Source organism: Notechis scutatus, chromosome 2, assembly GCF_049901735.1.
Source record: "Notechis scutatus isolate UNSWTSFEM ecotype Mainland chromosome 2, rNotScu1.2, whole genome shotgun sequence".
Classification (NCBI taxonomy): Eukaryota; Metazoa; Chordata; class Lepidosauria; order Squamata; family Elapidae; genus Notechis; species Notechis scutatus.
In genome coordinates this window covers 12,454,473-12,482,359 of record NC_142010.1, presented here as the reverse complement: position 1 = coordinate 12,482,359, position 27,887 = coordinate 12,454,473, and the positions used below count along the sequence as shown (strand labels likewise).

At 44.0% G+C, this 27,887-nt stretch overlaps 2 protein-coding genes across 3 annotated transcripts; both read right to left on the bottom strand.

Annotated features, from left to right (window-relative positions):
- Positions 1 to 140: 140 nt before the first annotated feature.
- On the bottom strand, positions 141 to 27,608 carry LOC113429257 (zinc finger protein RFP-like). Of its 2 annotated transcripts, none has more exons than XM_087953269.1 (8): positions 27,559 to 27,608; positions 26,729 to 27,168; positions 26,319 to 26,414; positions 25,991 to 26,212; positions 25,853 to 25,875; positions 23,359 to 23,474; positions 22,879 to 22,932; positions 141 to 635 (listed from the first exon to the last, which is right to left on the bottom strand). In XM_087953269.1, the coding sequence occupies exons 2-8, from the start codon at positions 27,140 to 27,142 to the stop codon at positions 478 to 480; spliced, it is 1,083 nt and encodes a 360-aa protein (XP_087809395.1). In that variant the 5' UTR covers positions 27,143 to 27,168; positions 27,559 to 27,608; the 3' UTR covers positions 141 to 477. The 2 variants fall into 2 exon arrangements, with proteins under 2 accessions (XP_087809395.1, XP_087809394.1); XM_087953268.1 differs by lacking the exon at positions 141 to 635 and adding an exon at positions 21,700 to 22,504.
- LOC148131777 (butyrophilin subfamily 2 member A2-like) lies at positions 8,262 to 22,297 on the bottom strand. The gene is made up of 3 exons (XM_087958835.1): positions 22,281 to 22,297; positions 20,503 to 21,748; positions 8,262 to 8,318 (listed from the first exon to the last, which is right to left on the bottom strand). The coding sequence occupies exons 1-2, from the start codon at positions 22,295 to 22,297 to the stop codon at positions 21,190 to 21,192; spliced, it is 576 nt and encodes a 191-aa protein (XP_087814961.1). The 3' UTR covers positions 8,262 to 8,318; positions 20,503 to 21,189.
- Positions 27,609 to 27,887: the final 279 nt, after the last annotated feature.

The window sequence follows — 27,887 nt, the reverse complement described above, 5'->3', positions numbered from 1 at the left end:
TGCGACAGACCTCAAATTAGACCGCAATATCAATCAACAAAGAACCCCACCTGAAGGCCCTCCTAGAAGACTATCAGTCACACATACTTTTCACAGGATATTCCTCACATTGAAAGAGTGACCCCCTCCTGGCCCAGATAGAAAAAAGGCCACAGTGTCTCCCCAAGGAGGGAGCCCATCCGGAAGGTGTGGAGGGAAGCCTCTGTTGCCACATCCAGGAACTCCACTTTTCTTGCCTCGCAGTCCAGCCTCATCCGCAGCCTCTGCAGCGGCCTCTCCAAGCTCAGTTTCTGCTGATATGTTTCAAAAGTGACAATCTCCCCCCAAACACTTCCCCACAGCCCAGATTCCCTCCTGGGGGCTCAGCTGGAAGCTCCCCTTCCTGCAGACGGACTCCTTGGCCACCCCGATGGCCCAGCATACTGCGCCCCGCACCAAGAAATTGTAGTCCCCCTGCATGGACACTTCCCACCAGTGTCATCCTGAGGTGAATCCTTCAGAGCCCAGGACACAGAATTCCTGGTTGAACCTCCCTGGCACTTTTGGGCATTCCTGGTATCTGTCGGTCCAAGTCACAGTGGAGCCCTGGCACAGGAGCCAGAGGTGGGCGGTTGAGCTGTTCAGCATGACGTAGACTGCAGGACAGGGAACAGAAACTCTCAAGGTGGGCTGGGAACAGGGTGTCAACTCATAAAACATTTCTATGATCTTTTTAGAGTTGCCAACAGAAAGGGAGGCGGGGAAAGGGGTTTGAAAGAGCAGCACGGTAGCTTGGAAACTGAAAGTGCATTCCATACATAGATTTTCACCTAGATAGTAACTAGGTGACTAAAGTTTCTGTGGAGCAAATATCTAACTGGAGAACATGATTGTTGACTCTGGGCTACGGAGGGCAAAGTAGGGCAGGGCTGGGTGCTTCACCCACTCAGGGAAGGATCTGCTTAGCGGGCAAAGGACAGCAGGATGCAAAGGGAGGAACCTGGGCTGTTTGGTCCTCTCTGGAGCCCAGAGACACTGTTATGTATATGTAAATAACGTAGTTGGGTTGACAATATACAAACTACAAATATATAAGGAAAAATACTGCAATGTATCATGCTGTGTTCTGGTTGATTATGCTACAAGTTGCCATAAGAGGGAGCTATAGATCATGGTTTAACTCTCTTTTTCACTGATGATTTCTCTTTATACTGATACTGAATGACTACGGACCGATACTGACTAACTGTTTATTTTGATATTCTGTTGATATCGAAGATAATCTGTTGTATTATGGTTTGATATTTGTCTGCTGTAAAAGATGTGAAACCGGTAAGAAGACTTTATAACTGGATATTTCTGGACTGTGAAAAACGTGTATGACATGGACTGTTTATTGGACTGTGCTATTTCTTCAAGTAAACATTAACACAATTTGTTCAACTCTGTGTGGCTGTATATTTATTCATAACTGTTCTCATAAACCGTTTTCCGTGTGCATATCCTTTTTATATAAGGGTTACTCTGCACATATCCTAACATTGGTTATTGGCCCAGAGAGATATAGAGAACAAGCATGAATATACAGTTTCATATTTCAACAGCTAATTGTGGTTTATTTTTACAATGGCACAAGAACAGCCAACCAGTCTTTCCTTGATAAACCGGTTGGATGGAACAAACTATGTTTCCTGGTCTATGAAGTGCAGCCTACTTCTGTGTAAAGAAGGATTATGGACTGTAGTGAATAATCCACTGGATATAACAAATTTGGATCCATCGAATGATGAAGATAAAGAGAAAATAGCTGAATTTAATTGGGATAATGAAAAGGTTCTTTGTATAATTGGACTGACACTGAGTGATCAGCAGCTGGTCCATATTCATGGTCAAGAATCTGCTGCTAGGTGTTGGGATATTCTGAAGAAGATTTATGTTCGCGATAATGTGGGAGCACACATATATCTTACACGTAAAGTGTTTTGAGCTCATCTTATACAAGGTGGTGATATGTTAGCTTATTTGGAGTTTATGAAAATGATTTTTCAGGAGCTACAAGAAAAACAACTGTTTTTTTCTGAGTTGCATCAGGTTTACATTATTCTTTCTTCTTTGTATGAAACTTATGATGATTATGTGTCTTCACTGGAAGTTTTAAACAGAGATGAACTTACATTGACTGGCATAACTGCAAGACTGATAGAAGAGTCAAGAAGACAAGATAGAATTCAACTGAGAGAAAGACAACCACAGGAAGAATAACTGTCTTCAACTGCCTATATTGTTAGGAAATGTTTTTCTTGTGGTGCTAAAGGACATATAGCCAGATACTGTAAAAAGGGTAAGAAAAAGAATAATATACAGAAAGCTCATAAGAATGTTAGTTTAGCAATATCAAATATAACTACAAATGTAAACCATGATATATGGGTAGTTGATAGTGGAGCATCGCAGTGTATAACTAAAAGTAAAGAGAGATTTGTTAATATCAGAAAGAGTGAACAGCATATATCATTAGCTAATGGATGAAAAATGAAAGCATATGGAGAAGGTACTGCATATTGTTCATGTATAAATGAGAATTTACCGATGTTATATGTACCTGGAATGAAGTTTAATTTGCTACCTGTAAGAGAAATGGAAAAAGCAGGCTTTGTAGTAACATTTAAGGGAGGTACATGTTTAATAGACAAACAAGGTAAAAATATTACTGCAAGATTGGAAAATGGTTTGTTTATTATAAATGATGATCCATCAAGTAATGTTAACTCAGTTTATGAGAATAAGAAGCCTCATGATGAATGTATTAATCTACTCCATAGACGTATGGGTCATATAAATTTCAAAATGATCAAGAAAACTGTTGAGTTGTCTACTGGTATAGATTTAAAACCTTGTATAAAGTATGAAGATTGCAATATGTGTAATAACAAAGAAAACAAGGTAATTTCTAAAAATATGGTAAATGGACTGAAAACCAGTAAACCATTAGGGGTTGTGTTTGCTAATATCATTGGACCTAGAAAACCTAGTATAGGTGGAGCCTGTTATATATTGAGTATTATGGATCATTTTTCCAAGTATGGTTTCTGTTACCTCATGAAAACTAAACAAAAAACATACCAGTATTTTGTAAAATGGCTAAAATTTATTGAAAGAAAACAGAAACAGAAAATTATTAGATTAGTTTAGTTTAGTTTAATTTACTTTATTGTCATTGCACCTCGTACAACGAAATCAAACATTAATTACGAATCATGATACTGGATATAATAACAAATTTGAAACCATGTTACGAAAAGCTGGAATTGAACATGAGCATTCTGATCCTTATAGACTACAACATAACTCATATATTGAATGTAGAAGACAAACATTACAGGCTATGGCTAGGAATATGATGTCTGATTCTGGTATATCAGAGCAACTGTGGGATGAGGCAATAATGTGTGCTAACCATTGTTAAGCCTGGATTCCCCAACGGGTGTTAAGGAAAACAAACTAAACAGAACGTGCAGCGAAGTCAGATAGGAAGACAGGTAAATGTGTGAGATAAGTTTTCTAGTTAACACGCAGTAAAAATACAGATACGCTTGTGCTATCAAGAATATAGTTTATTCCATTTAAGAATTATAGCATAGTCATTATAAACAGTCCATTAGTCATATACCAAATTCAGTCAAGTCTTGTCGAGGATACTCTAATTGCAAAGTCCGTGTCGAATAGCCAGTGTCAGTACACATATAATAAATCTGTCCAAAACTTATCTTCTCTCCGTTGAGAAATATCTTCAAAGTAATCCAACACTTCTTCTCCTCCCCGATCCAGCAAGAATGCAGTCTTCAATAAGCCAGCCAGTAAGAGCCAGAGAGTGCCTTGCTGCTTATATAGTACTTTTACAGCTGCACCCTTAATTACATTCCTTTAGCTTAAAGTCACATACACTTTATCTGACAAACCATGATTCATCATTTTATTATCTTTACCCAAAACAGTTAGGGTAAAACAATGTTATCCCTAACAACCATGTTTTGAATAATGTAATAAATTTAACAACTGGTTAATTACCATTCACTCGTTGGCGTAGAAGCAAACTAAATCTTAGTTATTTGCATACATTTGGAACCCCAGCATGGGTTAATATTCCCATGCAAATAAAAAAAAGGGACAATATAGAGCTAAGAAATTGTATTTTGTAAGTTATGGAGCTAATCATAGATTATTTTAATTTTGGGAGCAAAGTACTACTAATATATATTGGAGTGCAAGTGCTGAATTTCTGGAGCATGTTGGCTGGCAAAAGTTTAAACAAGAATATAATAATAAACAACATAGTATTATTGTAAAAACTCCATTGTTCACTGATCATAAAAATGATAGGAATATTGATGAATCAGTAAAAGAAGAACCATCTATAACTGCAAAAAATTCAAGAGGAGGTAGAGGAAGAAAATAAAGAAACAACATGTACTGAATTTTCTAGGTCAATTAGAGAGAGACGTAAATATAACAGAGTTCAAACAAGCACTGTATGTAGAGTTAGATAAAGAATCTCCTAATCGCTATGAAATGGTATGAGTTATTAATTGTGAAAAATCATGAATTAAAGAAGTGATGTATTATATATTGACCAACCCAAAGGGGAGAATGTTATGTATATGTAAATAACGTAGTTAGGTTGATAATATATAAACTACAAATATCTATGTTTGTAGCTTTAAGGAAAAATACTGTAATGTATCATGCTGTGTTCCGACTGGTTAATTATGCTACAAGTTGCTACAGTCTTGATATCTAGAGCCAGGCTTGGCAGATTCTGGGGGAAGAGTCAAGTTTGTTTTGGTTTCCTCTTATCTTTCTGGCAGCGAGAGATTAGTCAGAGGAACAGCTTGCTCCCCAGAGTTGTGGGTGCTCTTGGTTACTGGAGATCTTCAAACAAAGATCGGACAACCATTTCTCCGGGATGGAATAAGGGCTATTGCCTTGGGCAGGGGGGTAGACTAGAAGACCTCCAAGGTCCCTTCCAGTCTCAGGTTTCTGTGTTCTTACCACCTTTTTGAAAGCTGGTGAGGAGAAATCTTCTCAAAACGGTCTCAAAAGTTTTGCTTTGTCAAAAAGGCCACTGATTTTCCTTGAGGAGGAAGAAGAGGATTACTTCTTGTCCAAGAAGCTACTCTCATACCCATCAGCCTGACCTCAATACCAGGCAAGATTCTGGAAAAGTTAATCAAGCAGTGAAAAGGCAAACACCTACAATCCAACAAAGAAACAACCAAAAGCCAACATGGGTTTGTTAAAAGCAGATCATGCCAGACTAATCTTTTGACATTCTTTTGCAAAGTGACAAAATTAGTTGACCAGAGGAAAGCTGTCGATATAATTTTCATGGATTTCAGTAAGGCATTTGATCAAGTAGACCATAACCTACTACTAGATAAAGGAGAAAAATGTGGGTTAGATGGCATCATCACCAGATGGGATTCGTAACTGGCTGACCAACCGCACTCAACATGTGGTCCTCAATGGAACTGCATCTACCTGGAGGGAATGATGCAGTGACTACCCCAAGGCTCTAGTTTAGGCCCAGCACTCTTCAACATCTTAATCAGTGTCTTGGACAAGTGTCTTGGATGGGGAACTCATCAAATTTGCAGAGGACACCAAGCTGGCAGGAAGAGCCAACACTCCAGAAGATGGGCTTAAGATACAGAAGGATCTGGACAGACTTGAACATTGGGCGCTAACAAAATGAAATTCAATAGTGACAAAATAAGGTTCTACGTTTAGGCAAGAAAAACGCAATGCACAGGTACAGCGTATGTGGTACCTGGCTCAATAGCAGTAACCGTGAGAGGGATCTTGGAGCCCTAGTGGACAACCATTTAAATATGAGCCAGCCTTGTGCAGCAGCTGCCAAAAAAGCTGCCGACCTGATCCTAGGCTGCATCAACAGAGGGATAGAATCAAGATCACGTGAAGTGTTAATGCCACCTCATAATGCCCTTGGTAAGACCACACTTGGAATCCTGCATCCGGTTTTGGTCGCCATGATGTAAAAAAGATGTTGAGACTCTCGAAAGGGTGCAGAGAAGAGCAACAAAGAGGATTAGGGGACTGGAGACTAAAACAAATAAAGAAAGGTTGGAGGAACTGGGTATGTCTACTTTAATGAAAAGAAGGATTAGGGGAGACATGATAGCAGTGTTCCAATCTCTCAGGGGCTGCCCGAAAGAAGAGGCTGTCAAGCTATTCTCCAAAGCACCTGAGGGCAGGACGAGAAGCGATGGGTGGAAACTAATTAAGGAGAGAAGCAACTTAGAACTAAGGAGAAATTTCCTGACAGAACAATTAATCAGTGGAACAACTTGACTCCAGAAGGTGTGAATGCTCCAACACTTTATAAAATGATGTTGGATAACCCTTTGTCTGAAATGGTGTAGGGTTTCCTGCCTAAGCAGCGGGTTGGACTAGAAGACCTCCAAGGTCCCTTCCAACTCTTTTGTTCTGTACGTATTTACAAATTCAATCAAGATTCAGGGGGTGACTTTACCACAGTAGCCAAATAAAGACAGTAGAGAGAGCTTCACAAAAACAACATCAAAGCTTAACACAGCACACCATTAACATAAAAAAACCCTTCTATTAATTTGATATCCCAAATTAATGCATGATTCAGTTTGCATTTCTGATAGGATTACCATAGAGCAAGAATTGGGAGTGGCAGAGAGATCTCCGCTTTGCTCCTCAAATTGAGCACTATAAAACGCTGCCTTATACCATCCGGTCAAATGGTTGTGCGGACTCTTCTAGAAAACAAGAGCAGCCACAACTCTGGGAAAGCAGCTTTTCCATTCTTTCATTGTTCTCGCAGTCAGGAAATTTCTTACTTCTAGGTTGAAACTAGAAGCTTCCACCTGTTAATTCTCATCACTACTTAGGCTACTGTTAGGCTACTGTAATTCAGTTTCTGGAGGGGGGTGGTTGCCCTTGAAGTCTGCCCCCAAATTTTGGCTGGCCCAGAATGCGGCACCCTGCCTGCTTGTGCTCACTGGCCAGGCTTGGTGTGGCCACATCACACCCCTGATGTTGTGGCAGCTGCTGCTTCCGAGTGCAACTTTGTTAGGAATGTAAGTCACCTAAGTTCTTTGGGTCGGAAATATATAAACTAGGATAGACATTTTAATACTATGCCTTTAAGAGAATACTAAATCTGTAATTGGGTGTGGTTCCACTAATGGCCATAAGATGGAGCCAGAAACCTGGGTTTTTTAGTCTCAGAAGAGAGTCTCAGTGAAGTGAGTCTCTGTTTCCTTCTGTTGGAGAAAGTTGCCATTCCTCCTAATGACTGTTACTGATCGTTGATGTAAGTCTGTTACTGAACTGTTTTTGATACTGGACTTTGATATTTTGATTATTCCTGAACTGGAAACTGACTGCTTTACCTGTGAATGACTTGGACTGCTTATCTTGGACTGTGCTTAAACATTTATTGGAAGTAAAAACCTACATTTTCTGTACAGTGTATCTGTGTGCTGTGTGTGTCTTATTCTTCCCTACTCTCACTACGTCTCCCTGTATGCGCTCATTCTCCTAACGGGGAATTACCTCAACAAACTTGCAGCTCTGCTTTCAAAGCCCTCTGTGGCTCAGGCCAGGATAGCTGAAAGGCCATCATCCCCAACCCGTTCTCCTCTGTCCACCCCAGATGGCCACAGAGCACCAGCTAAGGGTTCCCCCCTCCTTAGGGGCAGTTGGAGGTCTCTGTGGGGCTCCCCCACCCCCAGGGACAACCTCCCCATTGGCCCCACTTCAAGGGCTGCCAAAAACATGCCTTTCCCAGGGGGCCTTTGGGGGTGGTGCCTGTTCAAGAGTGTGCAGCTTTCATCCAGCACACAAGTAAATAATTCAGCAGGATTCATTCATAGAAGAAACTTCTTTATATGCAATAATACAAAACATGATGCATGTATACAATACCCATGCAGCTCTTTCAACATGGCAGAAGTAGAAGCAACCAGAACTCAGAATCAGCAGCTCACAAGCTGTGAGCACAGAACTTCTTTCTTAAGAGAGATCAGTTAACATCAGCAGCTTTGATGGCTGCCTCTCCGCGGCTGGCAAAAGGGCTTCTCCTGAATCAACCAGGGACTTTGCAGTGTCTCTGGGATCCACAGGGTGTGCCCTTTACTATCACCATCTCTACGGGACGGTTTAGGTCCATTTGGACCGACCAGGGGCGAAGATATCAGCTGCAGTCTCAGAGCTTTTAAAATGATTTGCCACTACCTTTTAAAATGATTTGCCACTAATTTCTAATTCTGTCACGGATGCTTTAAAAACTTATTCAGTATCTGGAGGGCGGAGCTGACGTCGCGATGATACGGCCTGCAATCTCAGAGCTCTGAGATTGCAGCTGATATCTTTGCCCCTGGTCAGTCCAAACGGACCTAAACTGTCCCGTAGAGACGGTGATAGTGAAGGGAGCATCCTGTGGATCCCAGGGATATCACAAAGTCCCTGGTCGATTCAGGAGAAGCCCTTTTTGCCAGCGGCGGAGAGGCAGCCATTAAAGCTGCTGAAGTTGGGACAGCTCCGGAACGGAAGAGACTGAAAGAGAAAGGGTGTCGGCTTGGTGAGAACTTTTTTTTTTTTACCATTATTCTGAGATTTAAAAGGACATCCTAAGGAAAAGAAAAATCTGTAAAAGTTTTGACAGAACTGAATAAGCGGCGGTTTTTAAACGGAGATGTCAAAGTGAGGCTTGGCTTTTTACTTTTTTATTTTTTCTATTACTGGATTTCTATCGCGACTTAGCATTTGTTAACTGGACTGGTTTTTCTCTTATATATATCTATCTTTTCTTCTCTTTTTTGATTTTTCAACTTTTTAGATTAGAGGCTCCCTTTAGTTATTTTTCTTTTTTTTTTATACATATACTGTTTCCTTTTTTTTAAACTTCTATTACGTTCTGTCTGGGAAAGGAGGGGGAAAGTGAGAACAAAGAAACTTTGTAACACTGCCAACTAGAGGCTTGAAAATATTTTAGCTGAAGCTGAGAGAACTGTGAAAGACTCCCTTTCAAGGACACTGTAACTTGATAAGATAGAGGGAAGAGCACGGGAGAGTGTCATTACAGGTGTTCTTCTGGATTTCTATCAACAATTGAAGCTTGGCTTTGAAGCTTGTGGAGAAGAGAGCCATAACAAGAGCCTTGGATAATTAAATAAAGTGCAGTGGGTTTTTTTTGTTTTTTGTTTTGTTGCGTTACCCCTCCTTACCAGCTCTACTGTACTCCTTTCTTTTTTTAAAAAACAACAACTATTTTTGTAATATTTCTACTTTTTATCTTAAAGGGAAAGCCTCAAAAATTTTCCTTTTTCTTTTTTCATTGGGATTTTTGCTTTTTCCATCCATACTTTTGGTTTATTTTTATGTTTTTTTTATTTTTATTTTTGAGACCTCTTAATTGGATTAAGGTGTGAAGAACCTGAATAAATTTTTCTCTCATCCTTTTTTTATTATTATTGGGCTTTTTTCTTCTTATTATTTTTATCTTTTATCTTGGATTACAATTGACTATTTCATAATTGGATTAAGGTTCAGAAGAACCTGAAGATTTTTCTTTCCTTTTTCTTTTTCTTTCTTTTTTTTACTATCATTGGACCTTTTACTCTCTACTACTTTTATTTCCCACCTTGGATTATAATTGGCTACTTCACTAATCGGATTAAAAGAATTTGGAGATTTCGAATTGTTCAAAATGAGTAGGAAACTCATACCTCCTGGTGCCTCAACTTCTACTTCCACCTTCCCACCATCTGGAGGACAACGTTTAATTCAGACAATGTTAAAGCAAGATAAAGACCAAGAAAAAGTGACCCTACAGATGATTATGCAAGGAATCCAAGACCTTAAAACAAAATCAGACACTATTGAAAAGAGAATAGAGAACATTGAACAAAGAACAGAGAACATTGAACAAAGAACAGGGAAGACTGATGAAAAAATTGAAAATATTCAACAAATGATGGCGAAGTATGATGAGAGATTCCAAAAAATTGAAGAAGATAAACAAAGAGATAAGAAGATTGGAAACATTGACAGTAGATTAACAGTGGTTGAACAAGATAAAAGTGAGATGCTGAAGTGGGAGATGGACAGATCAGAATTCTATCTCAGATTTCAAAAAAGCCATCAAAACACAAATATTACAAGTGGCAAGAGAGAAAACGTTGAAATACAAAGGCAAGGAGATTGTGGTTTTAAAACAAATACCTAGAAGAGTGAGAGAGATGAGAAGAGAATACCTATTCCTGGCTAAAATGTTATTGAAAAAAGAGGTGAATTATAGATGGCTGATTCCAGAAGGACTAATGTTTACATGGCAAGACCAGAGACATAGAATTGATTCAATTGAGAAAGCAGAATTATTCTACTCAGAATTTTTTGGAAGGAGAGAGGAAGAGGCAGAAAAAGAGATTTCACTAATTGAATTCCAAGAGGATCAAATGGAGACTGAAAAAGAAGAAGCCGCAGTAGGTGGACAGGTGGAGATCAAAGAACAACGTGAACCAAGATCTACGAGAGCTGCCAAACCAAATTACAAAATATAATCATGGAAGAGAAAAAACTGATTACAATGAATATAAATGGACTTAATTCAGCTGTCAAAAGAAGGAAAATTTTTCATAAATTAGAGAAATTAAAATTCGATATAATTTGTTTACAAGAAGTACATATTAAAAAAACAATATGAACAATTGTTGGTACAGCCAAAATTAGGGAAAATATTCACTTCTTTGACTCAATGTAAGAAAAGAGGAGTGGTTTTATACATTAAAGAGACTATCCCAGCAAAATTGATCCATACTGATGAAGATGGAAGAGTATTATTGGTGGAAATAATGGACAATAATACGAAAACACTCCTGATTGCAATTTATGATAAACAAGAAGAATTCTACAAAAAACTACATATGAAAATAATTGGACTGGACTATGTTAATATAGTTATGATGGGAGATTTCAATGGAATTGTAGACAATAAATTGGACTATACAGCAACAACAACAAAGCAAAACAGAAAGACTCTCCCTGTTAGATTGCGGGAAGGAGAAACTCGAGACCAGTGTGACAGTTCAGCTCTTTATTTCCATGTATAGATCTGTACAAGATCTTGGAGCCGCGGCAGCCCTTTATATAGGGATTGCTCGTGGCTTGCCGGCCAATGATGGGTCCTTGAATCTCCCGCGATCGGCTCGGCCAATCGCGGTTGATTCGTAGCGGACCAATCACTGCCGCTTAGTGGACCAATCGCAATGCAGTTTGTGTGGACCAATCAGAAGTTAGTATTTGAAGTATGTTAATACAGAACACTCTCTAAATCCTTTTTTAAAATTTTAAAGGAAAAAGACTTTATACAATGGATGGAGAAAGAATTGGCCTTTTTCTTTAGAGAAATTAAAAAAGAAGATACTTCAATTCAGAATGTCTGGGACACAATGAAGGCATATGCTAGAGGCTTGATAATAGACTATATAAGGAAAAAGAATATTAGGAAAAGGCAAGCCACTAAAGTTTTAGAAGATGAGCATAAAAGACTTGAAAAAGCACTACAGAAAACGCCACAGAAAAAAGACATTAAACTAAAATTGGACATAATTAAACATAAAATAGGTCAAATAGAGAAAGAAGAATTAGCACAGAAAATTAGAAATGCTAAAGAGAACTATTTTGAAGATGCAAACAAACCAGGTAGATGGTTAGCATACAAATTGAGAAAGGAGGAAGAATCAAGGAAAATATTGCAGTTAATAGATGATCAAGGCCAAGTTTGCTATGGCAATAAAGAGAAAAAGGAAATTATTCGAGACTTCTATGGGCAATTATATAAGCAAGAGAATATTGATGAGGAAAGAGTCAAACAGTACCTACAGAATGCTAATCTACCTAGGATACCTAAAGAGACTGAAAAAATGTTAGAAAGTAATATAACAATGATGGAATTAACTCAAGCACTTAAGAAACAAAATAATGGGAAAGCACCAGGTCCAGATGGGCTTCCGGCAGAATTTTATAAAACACTACAAGAATCGCTGAGCTTTCCATTGCTAGAAGTCATGAATGAAGTTATGTCAAAGAAGAAGATACCTAAAACATGGTCAGAAGCCTATATTACACTTATTCCAAAAGAAGAGGCTGATCCATTGCAAATTAAGAATTATAGAACTATTTCTTTACTAAATGCAGACTATAAAATCTTTGCTTCAATTTTGGCAGAAAGACTTAAAAAATACTTAAATAACTTTATTCATCCAGATCAAAATGGATTTCTGCCAAAGAGACAAATCAAAGACAATATGAGAGTAATTTTGGACACTTTGGAACATTATGAGGCACATCCCGAAAAGCAAAGGGCTTTGATATTTTTAGATGCGCAAAAGGCATTTGATAATGTGAATTGGAGATCCATGTTATTATTATTGGAACAGATGGGCTTCGCCAGAAAATTTATTCAAGCAATAGAAGCCATATACCATAAGCAAACGGCAAAGGTAATGATAGAGGGAGAATTCACAGATTCTATCAATATAAGAAAAGGTACAAGACAAGGATGCCCACTATAACCTTTGCTTTTTGTATTAACTTTGGAAGTGTTGAATAGAAATATTAGAGATGATAAAAGTATAAAAGGAATGAAAATAAAAAAGGAAGAATTTAAATTGCAAGCCTTCACGGATGATTTGGCCTTTATTTTGGAAGACCCTTTAGAAACAGCTCCAAAATTATTGGAAAAGATAGAGACATATGGTGAGGTGGCTGGTTTGAAAATAAATAAAGATAAAACAAAGATTTTGACAAAGAATATGCTACTAAGAGAAAGAGAAGAACTGGCAGACCTATTGAAAATTCAAGTCACAAATAAGGTTAAGTATCTGGGGATACATTTGACACCAAGATGTAGTACATTAAAAGAGAATAATTACATTAAACTTAAACAGCAGATAGCATTAGATTTGATGAAATGGGAAAATCTGCAATTGTCATTAATAGGGAGAATCTCAACAATCAAGATGAATATCCTACCCAGAATCTTAAACTTGTTTCAAACAATACCAATTAGGCTTGGAAAAGACTATTTTGAAGACTTAAATAAAATTGTGTTGAAGTATATATGGCAAGGCAAGAAAACGAGAATAAAGCTCAAACTTTTACAAGATGCCAGAATTAGAAGAGGATTTGGTTTGCCTAATTGGGAGTTGTACTATCAAGCTGCAAATTTGATGTGGGTTAAGGAATGCATAACATTAAGACTAGATTGTTGACACTAGAAGGACATGATTTGTTGTTGGGCTGGCATGCTTTTCTATGGTATAAGGGAACTAAAACACAGGGCTATTTTAGAAGACATCATAGACAGGAGTCTTTGTGGTTAAATTGGGAGAAGATTAAAAGACAATGTTATTTGAAAATTCCACTTTGGTTATCGACTATTGAAGCTTTTTCCTATCCTATAATATACAAGAAGGAACAAACAGTTAGATATAGGGAAATATTGCATGAAAAGGGTGAACTTAAATTGATGCAAAATTTAGAGGAACAAGGTATAAAGATGAACTGGTTTTCATATGCGCAAATACATTCAAGGTATGATGAAGATTTTAGAACAGAAGGATTCTATGATAAATTGACTGATTTAGATAAGATTTTGACAGGTACTGATGAAAAGGTGATTAAAAAACTATATGGTTATTTATTGGAAATTAAACTAGAGGAAGAACAAGTTAAAGAAACTATGATTGCTTGGGGGAAGAATTTTGGATATGGGATTGATTTAGAGAAATGGCAAAAATTGTGGTCTCAAAATTATAAAATGACAATGTCAACAGCATATAATTTTTTTTTGTATAAGATGTTTTACAGGTGGCATTTCCCCCCGACAAGAATAGCAAGAATGTTCAAGAATCCGAAAAAATGTTGGAAATGTCATCAGATACCTGGCTCATATTACCATATGTGGTGGACTTGTGAGGACGCTAGAAAATATTGGACTAAAATTAGCATGTGGTTGAAAAAATGATAAACACATAGACTTGAAACCAGAGATTTTTTTATTGGGAATTTTACCTGATACATATAGTAAAGATTTGAAATACCTGATTGTAAATGTATTAACTGCGGCTAGGATTGTATTTGCTAAAAATTGGAAAAATGAGAAAATACCATCGCAGGAGGAAATCATTAAGAAAATATTGGAATGTGCTGAAATGAGTAGATTGACATTTGAAATTAGAAAACAAGAGGATAAACAATTTTATAAAATCTGGGACCTTTTCTATCAATGGTTAGACAATAAAACACAATAATAGAATGTTATGTCCCACCTTCTAAAATAAACAGTTAAGGCTGAAAGCAGCAGTCCTTGTAAAGAAAGGCAGCAAACAGGAAAATGTTCACAGATAGCTCCAATAAGTAAAAGTTCCAACGAACTAAATCCAAGACTCAACAAGATTCTTCAGATCAAAATCCTTCACAAAATAATTCCAATAAGTAGAAGTTCCAACGAATTAAATCCAAATCCCAACAAGATATTTCAGATCAAAATCCTCCAAACTGTGTTCTTCAGTTCTCTCTTGCAAATAGACACTTTGTTCCGGACAAAGTGCAAAGTCATATCTCTCCCTTTATAGAGTAACTAATTAGTCTAATTGCTGGTCTGCCCTCCTACTGTATCCTCGTTGGTTCCTCCTTGTCAGGAGGCGTCTTGTCCTGACATCTACCCAGCAATCATCCAAATTATCATCTTCTTCACCTGAAGTTAACATTTGTTCCTCATTATCACCCGTTCCCGGCTGACCACCTAATTGAAGGGTGGAGGAGTTTGAAGGTTCAAGCCGATCTTGCAAATCAAATGCATTCATCTCCTCCTCATCGTTAGAACTTGCTGATTCATATAAGTCCTCCTCGCTGGAGCTGTCATTCAAAAACCTGTAGCAGATGCGGAATCACAACACTATCCCTCACCGCAGGGCCCTTCCCCGGGTCTGGCGATCCGGATGCGGTTTCGAAGGGAAGCGTGCATGAAAGTCTCGAAGCAGATCCGAAGCATGAAGTGTAGACGCATCCGTCCAGGAACAAACCTCCGAGTCATCTACCCTCCTCCTGATCAAATACTGGAAGCGACCTTTGAGCCAAGCGGGAATCAGGGCGTCAACCACCGTATCGTCAACAGCAGGCTCCTCAGAAGGCAATGATAACGGACCCGATTCAGCAGAATCACGTAATCGACAAACAGAAGAATCAGGAATCAAAGAGATCGATGAAAGACGGGGTGAATACGCATGGATCGTGGCAAAGTGAGGCGGTATGCCACGGGATTAATAACTGCCTCAATCGGGAACGGACCAATAAACCGATGATCAAGTTTTCTAATAGGGCGATCGACCTTCAGATGTTTTGTAGATAGCCACACTTTATCACCCACAACTAACGGAGGTGTATCTCGGCAGGACCGATCTGCAAACCGCTTATAATCTTCTTTTGCCTTGTTCAATTGTTGTATCAGTAGACGGCGAACTGCGTGTAGTTCTTCCAAAAACTCTCGGGTCTCAGGAACCGGGAATCCATCATAGTTAATGGGAAGAAACGCGGATGATAACTCATATTTGCAAAAAATGGCGTGACACGGGTGGAGGTATGCTGCGAGTTGTTAAACGCGAATTCTGCTAACGGGAGGTATTTCACCCAATCGTTTTGTCGCAAATTAACAAAACATCTCAAATATTGAGTAAGAATCCCAATCACCTTCTCCGTCCCGCCATCAGTTTCTGGATGGTGCGCTGACGCTAAACATACTTTCACTTGCAAAGCCGCCATTAACTGTTTCCAAAATTCTGCCGTAAACTGGACCCCACGATCAGAAACCACTCTATCAGGCAGTCCATGTAGACGGAAGATATGTTGCAAAAATAACTGAGCCGTGAGTGCGGGACGATGGTAATTTCCGACAGGGAATGAAATGAGCCATTTTAGTCAACATATCCACTACCACAAGCACTGTTGTGAACCCCGATGAAGATGGTAAATGTGTCAGAAAGTCCATAGAGATCGCTCCCCATGGTCTACTTGGAATCGGCAAGGGTTGCAAAAGTCCAGGAGGTGCACCGGATGCTGCTTTCGCTTGCCTACATTGAGCAGAAGCGGCGTAAGAAGACACATCATGACGAACTCGAGGCCACCAAAAAGTCCGAGTGACCAAATGCAAGGTCTTGTGTAATCCAAAATGACCAGCGGCTGGGTTATCATGACATTGTGTCATGATGAGAGCCCTCAACGGTCTGGTAGGCACATATAATAAACCCCGATATCGAAGCAGATCGTCTTCAAAAGACCATGGAGAAGTTGGGCCAATGTCCTCCCGTCTCTGCTGCGTCCACGCATCCAAACGTTGCGCCTCTCGTAGTTGGGCCCGTAAATCTACCGGTTCCTGCAGTACAGCTAGAGATTCCGGTGGTAACACTGTCCGTAAAGGAAGAGGATCTTCGGCACAAGTATACTCCGGTTTCGAGATAATGCATCCGCCCTCCGGTTCTGACCACTTGGAGCGTAAGTAACCGAGAAATTAAATCTGGCAAAAATAACGACCAACGAATCTGCCTTTGATTCAATTTCCTAGCCGTGGTCAAATGTTCCAGGTTCCTATGATCTGTCCGAACCTCCACCTTGTGTCGAGCTCCCTCCAAATGATGTCTCCAAGTCTCAAAAGCAACCTTAATAGCTAACAACTCTTTTTCCCAAATGGTATAGTTGCGTTCGAAGCTGTAAGCTTCCTAGAATAATAAGCGCAAGGAAACAAAAGCGCCATCCTCCGAAGCTTGTAACAGCACTGCTCCGATAGCGACATTAGAAGCATCTGCCTCGACCACAAATGGGCGATCCGGATCAGGATGCTTCAATATGGGTTCAGTTATAAATGCTTTTTCAAAGTGTCAAAAGCCTGTTGTTGTGGAGGCCCCCACACAAATGGAACCTTCTTACAAAGAAGCTGGGTTATGGGATCCATTATCTTCGCAAAACCTGGAATGAAAGTCCGATAATAGTTGGCAAATCCTAAAAGTCGTTGCACATCTTTAACCCGACGAGGAGCTTCCCAACTACACAACGCCTCAACCTTTTTGGGGTCCATAGCAATGCCCACAGGAGAAATAATGTGTCCCAAGAATTCGATGAGCGACTGAAAAAGAAACATTTTTCTAATTTAGCATAAAGTTTATGTTCCCGAAGACGCTGAAGCACTTGGCGCACCTGCTGAAGATGTTGCTCTTTAGATTTTGAATAAATCAAAATGTCGTCCAAATATATGACAACAAACTTATCCAACATGTCTCGAAAGATATCGTTCATTAAATGTTGAAATACAGCAGGAGCGTTGGTCAAACCAAATGGCATAACGGTGTACTCGAAATGACCATAATGAGTGCCAAAAGCCGTCTTCCACTCGTCTCCCTTACGCATCCGAACCAAATTGTAAGCTCCACGTAAGTCAAGTTTCGTGAAAATTGTAGCTTCCTGTAACCGCTCCAACAATTCGGAGATGAGCGGTAAAGGATAGCTATTTCTCACAGTGATAGCATTTAAGCATCTATAGTCACAACAAAGGCGAAGTTCTCCCGACTTCTTCTTGACAAAGAGAACGGGTGCTGAAAGAGGGGATGGCGAAGGTCGAATAAATCCCGAGCTAGATTTTTATTCAAAAATTCTCGAAGTGCAACTAGTTCAGGCTCAGACAAAGAATACAACCTCCCCTTTGGTAATGGAGCGTCCGGTATCAAATCCACGGGACAGTCGTAAACACGATGTGGTGGTAATTGATCTGCCTCCTGTTCACTGAAAACATCGGGAAATCCGACAGCTCTGAAGGAATCGAGGCAGCAGAAGCGACAATATGTTGGCCTCGCAGACATGTCTCAGGTGGTCCACACATTGCAGGCTTGGAAAAGAAACAGCGTTCTGCGCCCAAGCCACCAACGGATCGTGTAGAGCGCAGCCAGGATACTCCGAGCACCAAAGGAAGATGGAGGTTCAAGTGATATAAAAACTTATCGCCTCCTCGTGATCCCCAATACGCATACGCAGTGGTTGGGTGGCAAGCGAATAGGTCCCGACTTGAGTTCGCGCCCATCTACGGTTTCCACCTGCATGGGGGATTCACAGGCACTAAAGGAACTTTGAAATGTTTTACGAAATCATAATCCATAAAGCTAGTCGTAGCCCCTGAATCCACCAGTGCCACGGCAGGGATTCCCTCCTTCCGAGATTGCAAGAATATGCGAGTGTCCAAAAGTAAATGTCGAGGAGGGCCAGAATTAACTTCAGCAATTTGAGATGAAAGTGAATACTGTGCCCGACCTAGGGTTCCCTGAGGTCGGGCCTACCCAGTTTCCCGACGGACCAGCAATGGGTTTTGATACAGGTCCACGAGTCCCCTTCCGAGTGCAGGAATTTGCAAAATGTCCCGAACCCCCGCAATAAAGGCACAAACCTTCCTGAAATCTTCTCGATCGTTCCTGAACTGTTAAGCGAGGCGGAGTGTGCCTATCTCCATCGGCTCCTCTGCTGGAATTCTGGATTGGAAAACCCTCATAGACGGGGTGCGTGAAGCGAGGAAACACAGGTGGCTCTGCAACGGTCCGTTTACACCCACGATGTTGTGGCGAGCTTCAATACGTAAGCATTGAGTAATCAATGTGTCCAAAGTTGAAGCACGCTCTGCATGAATTAGTTCATCCTTGATAATGTCGGACAAACCCTCTTGGAATGCTGCCATGTGAGCTGGTTCATTCCAGGTGGAGTCCATACACAACAAGCGAAATTCTGCAACGTATTCTTGCAATGAGTGTTTACCTTGAATAATATCCCTCAATTTTCTGTCCACAGTTTGAGATTTAATTGGATTCTCAAACATAACGTTCATCTGTTGAATAAACCCCTGGAAATCGTCCAGTAATGGACTATCTTGTACTAATAAGGAGTAGCCCATTTGGCAGCCTGCCCGGTTAACAAACTAATAATAAAGCCAATTTTAACTCGATCGGTTGGAAAATCCTCCGGCCTCACAGAAAAATACAATTGGCACTGACCCAAAAATGTTGAAAACATGTCCGTTTGCCCAGAAAATTTATCTGGCATAGCTATCGGAATTTTTCTCACAGGGGTGCAGGGGAACTCCAGCTGCAGCCGAAACAGTTTGAGAATTGGCAACAAACGATAATAATTGTGTTACCTGATTTTGAAGGGATACGTTGCTCTGGAGTAATTGATTTATTTGCATCTGTTGCTGATCCACCAATTGTTGCATTTGAGTTGAATCCATCGTTGCAAAGATGGTCTGTTGGTCCGGAACAAAAATGTTATGTCCCACCTTCTAAAATAAACAGTTAAGGCTGAAAGCAGCAGTCCTTGTAAAGAAAGGCAGCAAACAGGAAAATGTTATGTCCCACCTTTTAAAGTAAACAGATAAGGCTGAAAGCAACAGTCCTTGTAAAGAAAGGCAGCAAACAGGAAAATGTTCACAGATAGCTCCAATAAGTAAAAGTTCCAACGAACTAAATCCAAGACTCAACAAGATTCTTCAGATCAAAATCCTTCACAAAATAATTCCAATAAGTAGAAGTTCCAACGAATTAAATCCAAATCCCAACAAGATATTTCAGATCAAAATCCTCCAAACTGTGTTCTTCAGTTCTCTCTTGCAAATAGACACTTTGTTCCGGACAAAGTGCAAAGTCATATCTCTCCCTTTATAGAGTAACTAATTAGTCTAATTGCTGGTCTGCCCTCCTACTGTATCCTCGTTGGTTCCTCCTTGTCAGGAGACGTCTTGTCCTGACATCTACCCAGCAATCATCCAAATTATCATCTTCTTCACCTGAAGTTAACATTTGTTCCTCATTATCACCCGTTCCCGGCTGACCACCTAATTGAAGGGTGGAGGAGTTTGAAGGTTCAAGCCGATCTTGCAAATCAAATGCATTCATCTCCTCCTCATCGTTAGAACTTGCTGATTCATATAAGTCCTCCTCGCTGGAGCTGTCATTCAAAAAACCTGTAGCAGATGCCGGAATCACAACAATAGAATATCTAGAATTTCAGAAAACAATGAATATATTAAGATATATTTCTTTTTTTTAATATATATCTATAAAATGTTTTTAGGATAGATTTGGTAGGAGTATATGAATTGTTATAAAATAAACTAAGTAAATTATAGTTATCTCGCAAAGTATGAATGAATAAAATTATAGTCAAATGATTGTTTAATAGTGATATTAGGGTATTTAATCTTTGATTGATAATATGAGTTATTATGCAATGTAACTGTAATTGTGACTATGAAATGGATGCACAAAAAATTGGTAAACCAACCGACACAGTTCTTGTATATTTATGAAAGAAAGCTGGATGTTTTTATGTTTTTGTTGGTCTTTAAAAATCAATAAAATTGTTTTCAAAAAAAAAAAAAACTTAATTCAGTATCTGTAAATCACCTAGATAAATGATACAAATAAAACATAAATATGTTGTGTTTTTAATAAGTTCAGAGTAACATAAATGTAGAATCGCATGCAGGCATTAAGGTATCACTTTTACTGATTATAAAGGCTCTTTAACCGTCTCTCTCTCATCTAAACTGACAGCCACAGAGTCAGGCAGGGATGCCCAACCTTGGCAGCACCTGGAGGATGCAGGGACTTGAATTCCTGAATTCAACACCTGAATTCCCCAGGTAGCTCTGCTAGCTGGGAATGCTGGGAGTTGAAGTCCGCACATCTCCCAGGTGCCCAGGTTGAGAAACGTCATGTTAACGCACAACAAGGGTGCAGCACCTGGCATGGAGGGTCTTAACCAAACAAGGGACCAACGGGGCTCAGAGGCGCCAGGAGGCATCACTGCGTCACAGCCCCACCACCTCTCGGTCAGTCGGAGCCACGAAACTCTTGGCAGCCCCCAACCAGCCTGGACTGAGCATGGCAAAAGGATAAGGAGGTTGGGCATGGTGCGGGGAGGGGATACCGCATCTGGTCCTCTTGCCAGATGTGGCCTTGAAGGCGTGAGGAGGTGGGGCTGAGCTCCTCAAGTCTGGTCAGTACGTGAACTGTTGTAAGTTGAGGACTATCAGTCCCAAAGATCTTTTATAGGAAGTGGAAATTCCTAACATTGAAGGGTGACCCACTCCTGGCCCAGATAGAAAAAAGGCCGGAGAGTCTCCCCCAGGAGGGGCCCCATCTGGAAGGTGTAGAGGGAATCCTCCGTCTCCGCATCCAGGAACTCCACTTTTTTTGCCTCCCAGTCCAGCCTCACCCGCAGCCTCTGCAACGGCTTTTTCAAGCTCAGCTTCTGCAGATCCATGTTGAAAGCGACAATCTCCCCCCTAACACTCTTCCCTATGGCCCAGATTCCTTCCCGAGGGCTCAGCTGGAACCTCCCCTTCCTGCGGACGGACTCCTTGGCCACCCCGATGGCCCAGCATGCTTTGCCCCGCACTGGGGCATTGTCGTCCACCTCCAGCACGGACACCTCCCACCAGTGCCATCCTGTGTTGAATCCTACACAGCCCAGGACACAGAATTCCTGGTCGAACCTCTCTGGCGCATCTGGGTAATTCTGGTATCTGTCGGCCCAAGTCACAGTGGAGCGCTGGCACAGGAGTCGGGGGTGGGCGGTCGAGCCGTTCGGCGTGATGAAGGCTGCAGGATGGAGAACAGAAACTCTTTAAGATGGGCTAGGTGTCAACTCATAAAACATTTCTAAGGTCTTTTTAGAGTTGCCAACAGAAAGGGAGGGGGGAAGGGGTTTGGAAGAGCAGTGCGGCAGTTTGGAAACCAAAAGTGCATTCCACACATACCTTTTTAGAGATAGTAACTAGGTGACTGAAGTTTCTCCCAAGAAAATATCTAACTGGAGAACATGATTGATGACTCTGGGCTACGGAGGGCAAAGCAGGGCAGGGCTGGGTGCTTCTGAGCCGTTTGGTCCTCTCTGGCGCCAGAGATGAAGTGGCTGGCAAGCCCCCCCCCAAAATGGGACCAATTCCTAAGTACAGCAGGTCTCTGCAGCCGGAGGTCAGTGGGGCTGCCTCTGAAGTTGGGGGGTTGTGGGCAGTTGGGGGGTCTGACCCACACTAGGCCCTGCACTTACTTCAATTCCCCAGGGCACCTGGAGATGGCACAGGTCGTCCTCAGCTTCCAAATGTTCCTTTAGTGGCGGTTTGAAGTTACAATGGCACTGAAAGGGTGACCTACAACCATTTTTCACACATGGCGACTGAAGCATCATGGCTGCAGAGCCCCAAGGTCAGGGGTCCCCCATTTACTAGGCACCTGGAGGGCTGGTTCAGGCAGGGCCCTTGCCAGGCAGGGCATGCCCAACATCCGCCACCCTCTACGGACTTCACCCGCTACAGAAAGTTGCCTTTTCCTCCGTGTGCTGTTACCTTGATGATATCTTGGCTTTGCTGCAGCAAGTGCTGGGGAGGAAGGGATAGAAGTTAAAATCAGGGGCTTCTCCAAGCCCCCACCCCACTTCTCACAGGCCCCAGCTCAACACCCGAGGCCCCCGCTGTGCAATTCTATGCCTGGGAAGCTCTAAGCACCCTCCCCCGTGGCTCTTTTCTGGAAGGGCCAAGGGGTGGCAGGGAAGGGCCAGTGGCTGTGCGGGACTCCCTCCTTCCCCAGAGGCTGCCTTTGGGGTCCTCCAGACTCAGGGCTTCCACCCCACGGAGGAAGCCACTCCTGGCAGGCGTTACTCTGCGGCGATGTGGGAAACCGCTGCTGTAAGGCCTGGTGGTCTTTGCAAGCCCCTCCCTCACTGACTCCCCCCCACCAGCCCCAGGGGGTTTACCTGTGGTCAGAGGTCGCTCCAGGTTCTCCCTGGTCAGAGTCGACTGCAGAGAGGCTGAGATTCAGAGGACGAAAGGAAAAACGGGGCCGGGATGAGAAACAGCCGCCCGTGGGCAATGCCCGTGAGCGGAAGCCACCCTGTTGGCAGCAGCTTCTCTGTCCCTGCCAGGTGCCCAGTGAACCCCCACCCAAAGGAACATGGTTGTGGGGGGGTGACTGATCAGTGGAAGTGCCAGCCCCCGCCTTCACCCAGCCAGAGGTTGGATGGAGCCGGTTTGGGTCTGGCTCCCCCGAGATCCCCCAGTAGGAAGGGGGGCAGAAGGAGGGCCCAGAACTCCTGGGGCTCCTCTTGAGGGCCCAGAACTCCTGGGGCTCCTCTTGAGGGCCCAGAACTCCTGGGGCTCCTCTTGAGGGCCCAGAACTCCTGGGGCTCCTCTTGAGGGCCCAAGACCCCCAGCCCCCTCCTGAAAGGGCCCCTCACCTTTGTAATTGTCCACAATCTGCCTTATAGAAGCGCTTTTCTCCAAGATGGTGCGGAGTCTGCCTTGCAGCCTGGGAGAGATGCTCTCTACGCGCCCCACCACGTAACTCCGGCACCTGCGACACAAGGAGGGTGGCTGTCAGGGTTCCGGCAGTTACTCCAATTAAATCATGAGCCTTGAGCCACACTCCTAAAACTAAAGAGGATTTATTTGAAGGTAACATTCCACGTCTGGCACTAACCTGGGCATAGCCAACTCTGAGATACGTAATTCACTGTCACCCTTGATCCTGCTTTTCCTGCCCCCCCCCGGGTGTATCATCCAATGAAAAACATCCATAGCCAAGAGACATCAATCATATTCTCCAATTAATTTTTTTGCGGCAGAAGCTTCAGTCATCTAATCAGTCTTAGAAGAAAATATGAATGGAATGTACTTTCAATTCCACACTGCCGCCTGCTCTTTGAAATTCCCCCATTCTTTCTGTTGTCAACCATAAAACTTGTCTACAAAATGTTTTATGAGTTGACAACAGCCTCACAAAGATACCCGGCTGCCTCCCCACAACACAGGGGGGCTGGGTGAGGGCTTGGTTGGCCATGGTGTGTGTGAAACAAACTGGTCCTTTCCAGCATCTTGCCAGGCGAGTACAGGACTTGGATTTTCCAAACCTGAGTTTGGCATATGGCGTGAATCCTGGCTTGTTTGCTATGCAACCATTGTTTCTTGCTTTGATCACAACCCACTCTGCACACTGAACCAGTGTAGAGTTCAGTACAGAAGCAAGAAAAGTCACAAACTCAACACAAACGTCAGTGTGATTCTGATCTTACTGTACCAAGGACTAAGGGGTCCTAAGCAAAGAAACCAGGTTTCCTTCAAAAACTGAGTTTCCACCACTTCCCTCGACTTCAAGTGGACAGTTGGCCCAGGGAATTGTCCGAATGGCTGCGGAGAAAGCGAACCTCCAGCAGAAGAGAAGAGTTGCCCTTGGGGGTCCTTGGGGATCAGCTGTTTTCTTGCAGACCTTTCATTACGCAGCTGAGCAACATGATCAGTGCTACGGGGGATTGTGGTTTGCTCTCCTTTCACCTACAGGTAACCCCCAACTGTTTGTTTTGTGAACGTTCAAAGTTATGGCAGTGAAAAAAGTGCCATCTGGACTTTTTGCAGAGTTTCAACCTTTGCAGCGTCCCCACGGCCACGGGATCCAAATGCAGATGATTGGCAACGGGGTCACACTTATGACCATTGCTGGATTCCAAGGTCATGTGGCCTTCAGACAACCAAAGCCCATGGGGAAACCAGCTTCACTTAACAACCAGGTTACTAACCTATCAACAGCAGCGATACGCTTAAAAAGTATGGCAAGAAAGGTCGAAAAAACTCATTTAACAACTGTCTCACTTAGTAACAGAAATCTTGGCTTCAGCTGTGGTCATGAGGTCAAGGCCTGTCTGCACTCTTGGCTTCCCCTGACAGTATTGGTGGGACCGTTGTTCTCTCCTTGGGGGCTCCCTGGTTGGGCTGCTGTTTGCTGTTGGATTGGTGGTCTGCATTGGTGGTGCCTCATCTGTGTTGTTTACAATGCCTGAGCAACCATTGAGGCATAAACAGCTCCCCAACTGAAAGCAACCTACTTGTGCATCAGGAGGGAGCAAACACCACTCCCTCCCAGCACTGATGGTGTTACCAAGTCAGTGTTGTGGCCCGCCGGCAGCTGCCGCAGCAGGCAACAGACTCGGGCAGTAGTGAGGAGGTTGGGGAGGAATGCGGAACAGTCTTGGAGGCTGAGGAAGGTTCGGATGATGGCTCTGGGTCAGAGGCAGAGATGGGGCCAGGGCAGGCTGGCAGTCATCAGCTGCCTTCAGCCTTGGACAGCACTGAGGTGGGGGAGCTTCTGGAACTGGTCCCCAGCCTGCGCATACACAGAGCTGCCAAAAGGAAGGAACGATTACGAACTCAGGGTCAATGTGGGAGTAAGGCCACAGGTAGACAATGAATGCCCCCTCCCATCAGGATTAAAAGAGAACCAAAAGGGGAGGGGGCATTTGCAGGAAACAACTCACTCGCTCATTTGTTTGAGCCTTGGGAGATTTGTCTGTATAACCCAGCCCTTCCCTGTCATCACTGAGTGTGGAACTATTTACAAGGAAGCGTTCCAGGATTGATAAGGCCTGAGCTAATTAGCATACCTTTGCAAGACAGTTTGCCAAGCTGTTGGCTGACTGTGAATGAAATAAGTTTACATTAATGTAATAAAGGAGGTTTTGCCAGGACCCAGAATTGACTTAGTGCTTTTTGGGGAGGCCTAGGACTGAACAGCTGGGTAACGAAACGTCTGCAGGAAGTCAGCCGAGCTCCGACAGCACCAAAGGCCCCACAACTAGCATCTCTCAGCCACAAAATCCAAAAGGATGCGGCCACACCAGAAATTCTGGGCACAAACCGACCCACAGAGACAGGGGAGGGGAAAGGCAAGATGGCACCTACCTGTCTACGGTGTCCTGGATGTCCTGAAAGAGGAGAAGAGAGAAATGGGTGCCGCCCTCGCAAAGGTTGCCGATCCCCCCCCTCCGCCCCCCTGGGGACCTTCTGCTCCCCCCTTGAGGCCAGCAAGGGCCCCCCCACCTGCAAGAATTCCCCATCCGGCTGGCGGCACTTCCTCTCCGTCTGGGCCATCAGCTGCTGCAGGCGGAAGGCCTCCCCTGAGAGCTTGGCCAGGGCCACCGCCCGCTCGGCCTCCATCTTCTCCTCCTGATTAGCCAGGCAGACCAGCTTCCTCTCCCAGATCAGCTCCTGCAGGGACTCCAGTGCCAGGCCCAACTTCTGCTTCTCGGTGGCAAGAAGCTCCTGTGGGGCAGAAAATGGGGAGATTTCAGAGGGAGGGGGAGATTTCCCAGCCACAGAACCAGCGTCCCTGGGGGGCTGCCTCCTGCCCCCTCCCCAAGAGACCCACCTGACACTTCTGCCAGCTCTGCTCCTCGGCCTGCCTCTGCTCCAGAAACTTCTGCTCCTCCTTCCTCAAGGGCTCCAGGAGGCCATTTAGCATATCCTGCACGCGGAGGAGAGGGTGCCATTCCTGGGTCCCAAATGGCAGCTCTCCCACCCAGAGGGGGCCACAGGAACTCTGTGCCAAACTCAAGGAGAGGCCCTGCTGGAGGGTCCCAGGGACAGGCAGGGGCCCACGAGGAGGAAAGCAACTAAGAGTTGGTCTCCCCCACCTTCTCCTCTCTCGCTGCCCAAAAAGAGCCTGGTTCTCTTCTTTTTTAACTTGGTAGCTCTTCCCATCATTCAGGGGACTTTGGGTGACCCCTGTGCCTGCCCCCCCAAAGAGCTGATGCAGTGCCCCAGGGAGTTGGTGCCTACCTTGTACCCCTTTGCAGCCTCAGGCAGAGACCGGAGGGGGTGGCCCTGGTGCCCCTCCAGGCAGTCGGGGCAGAGGAGGCTCTTCTCGTGGGAGCAGAAGCTCTGCAGGGGCCGCCCGTGTTCCTGGCACAGCAGTTGGCCGCTGCTCTCCTCCTGGGCTCCCTCCGACAGCCGACGCCTCTTCACCAGGCGAACCACGTTGGCCAGGGCCCGGTTGGGGCAGGCGCTGCTGGGCTCCACCTTGGCTCTGCACTGTGGGCAGGAAGGCTCAGGGCCCAGCTTGGCCAGGCAGCGGTGGCACAAGTTGTGCCCGCAGGACAGGACCATCGGCTGCTCGAAGAAGTGCAGGCACAGTGGGCAGGTGGCCTCCTGGCCCAGCTGCCCTTCCAGGGTCTCCTCCCCTGAGGCCTCCATGGGCTCTTCAGCCCCCTTTGCAGAGCCTGGAAGGGAAGTTGGCTCCTTGTCGGTGCGGGGGGAAGGCTTTTCCTTTCTTAGCCTCTCCCCCTCCTGCAGGGAGCAGGCTGGGAAACCTCCTCCGCTTAAGGCCACCCCAGCCCCCCTTTCCTGTCCTGGGGAAGAGGGGCAGACAAGCAAAGGGGCTTCTTGCAAAAGGGGGAGGGGGAGGCTGCCCAGTGGGCGGAGAAGAGGGAAGGGAAGCCCCCTCCGGCTCTCTTCGGGTCCCTCCAGCTCAGCCCGTGGGGTCTCGGAGGGTCTTCCTTGCTTTGCCTCAAAGCCCCCCCGGCCCCCTCGGGGAGTGCAGGAGCCTCGCCTGAAGCCCCCGCCTGGGACCCTTCGGGGGCGTCACTTCTGGGCAGGGGAGTTGAGCTCACCTGCGAAGCTCCTGCCGGGCAGCAGACGGGGAGGAAAGCAGCTTCAGCCGGGACGCCTGCGCAGTGGAGCCGAAGGGCTGCTGGCGCTTTCGATTTCGTTTCCCGGCTGGCGGGCGGTGGTCCTGCCCCCCCCTGCGAGGCCCCGCCCCTCCTGCCCCCCCTCCCAGGGGCGCTGCTTGAGACCCTCTATCCAGTGAAGGGCAAGGCGGGAACTGGGGAAGGGACCGGCCACGATCCCCTGGCGCTGCGCAGGGAAGGTCTCGGAAGCGCGGCCAGATCGGGGCCCGGGGAGGGCGGGGGGAAGGGCAGGGGGAAGGCTGTTTGGTTTG

Excerpts from the sequence above, each read along its gene's own strand:
- LOC113429257 (XM_087953268.1), bottom strand. The coding sequence starts at position 27,142 with ATGGAGGCCTCAGGGGAGGAGACCCTGGAAGGGCAGCTGGGCCAGGAG. Across the intron at positions 26,213-26,318 it reads AGAGCTGGCAGAAGTGTCAG|GAGCTTCTTGCCACCGAGAA; the intron begins GTGGGTCTCTTG and ends TCTGCCCCACAG. Across the intron at positions 23,475-25,852 it reads ATCCAGGACACCGTAGACAG|GTGCCGGAGTTACGTGGTGG; the intron begins GTAGGTGCCATC and ends CTTGTGTCGCAG.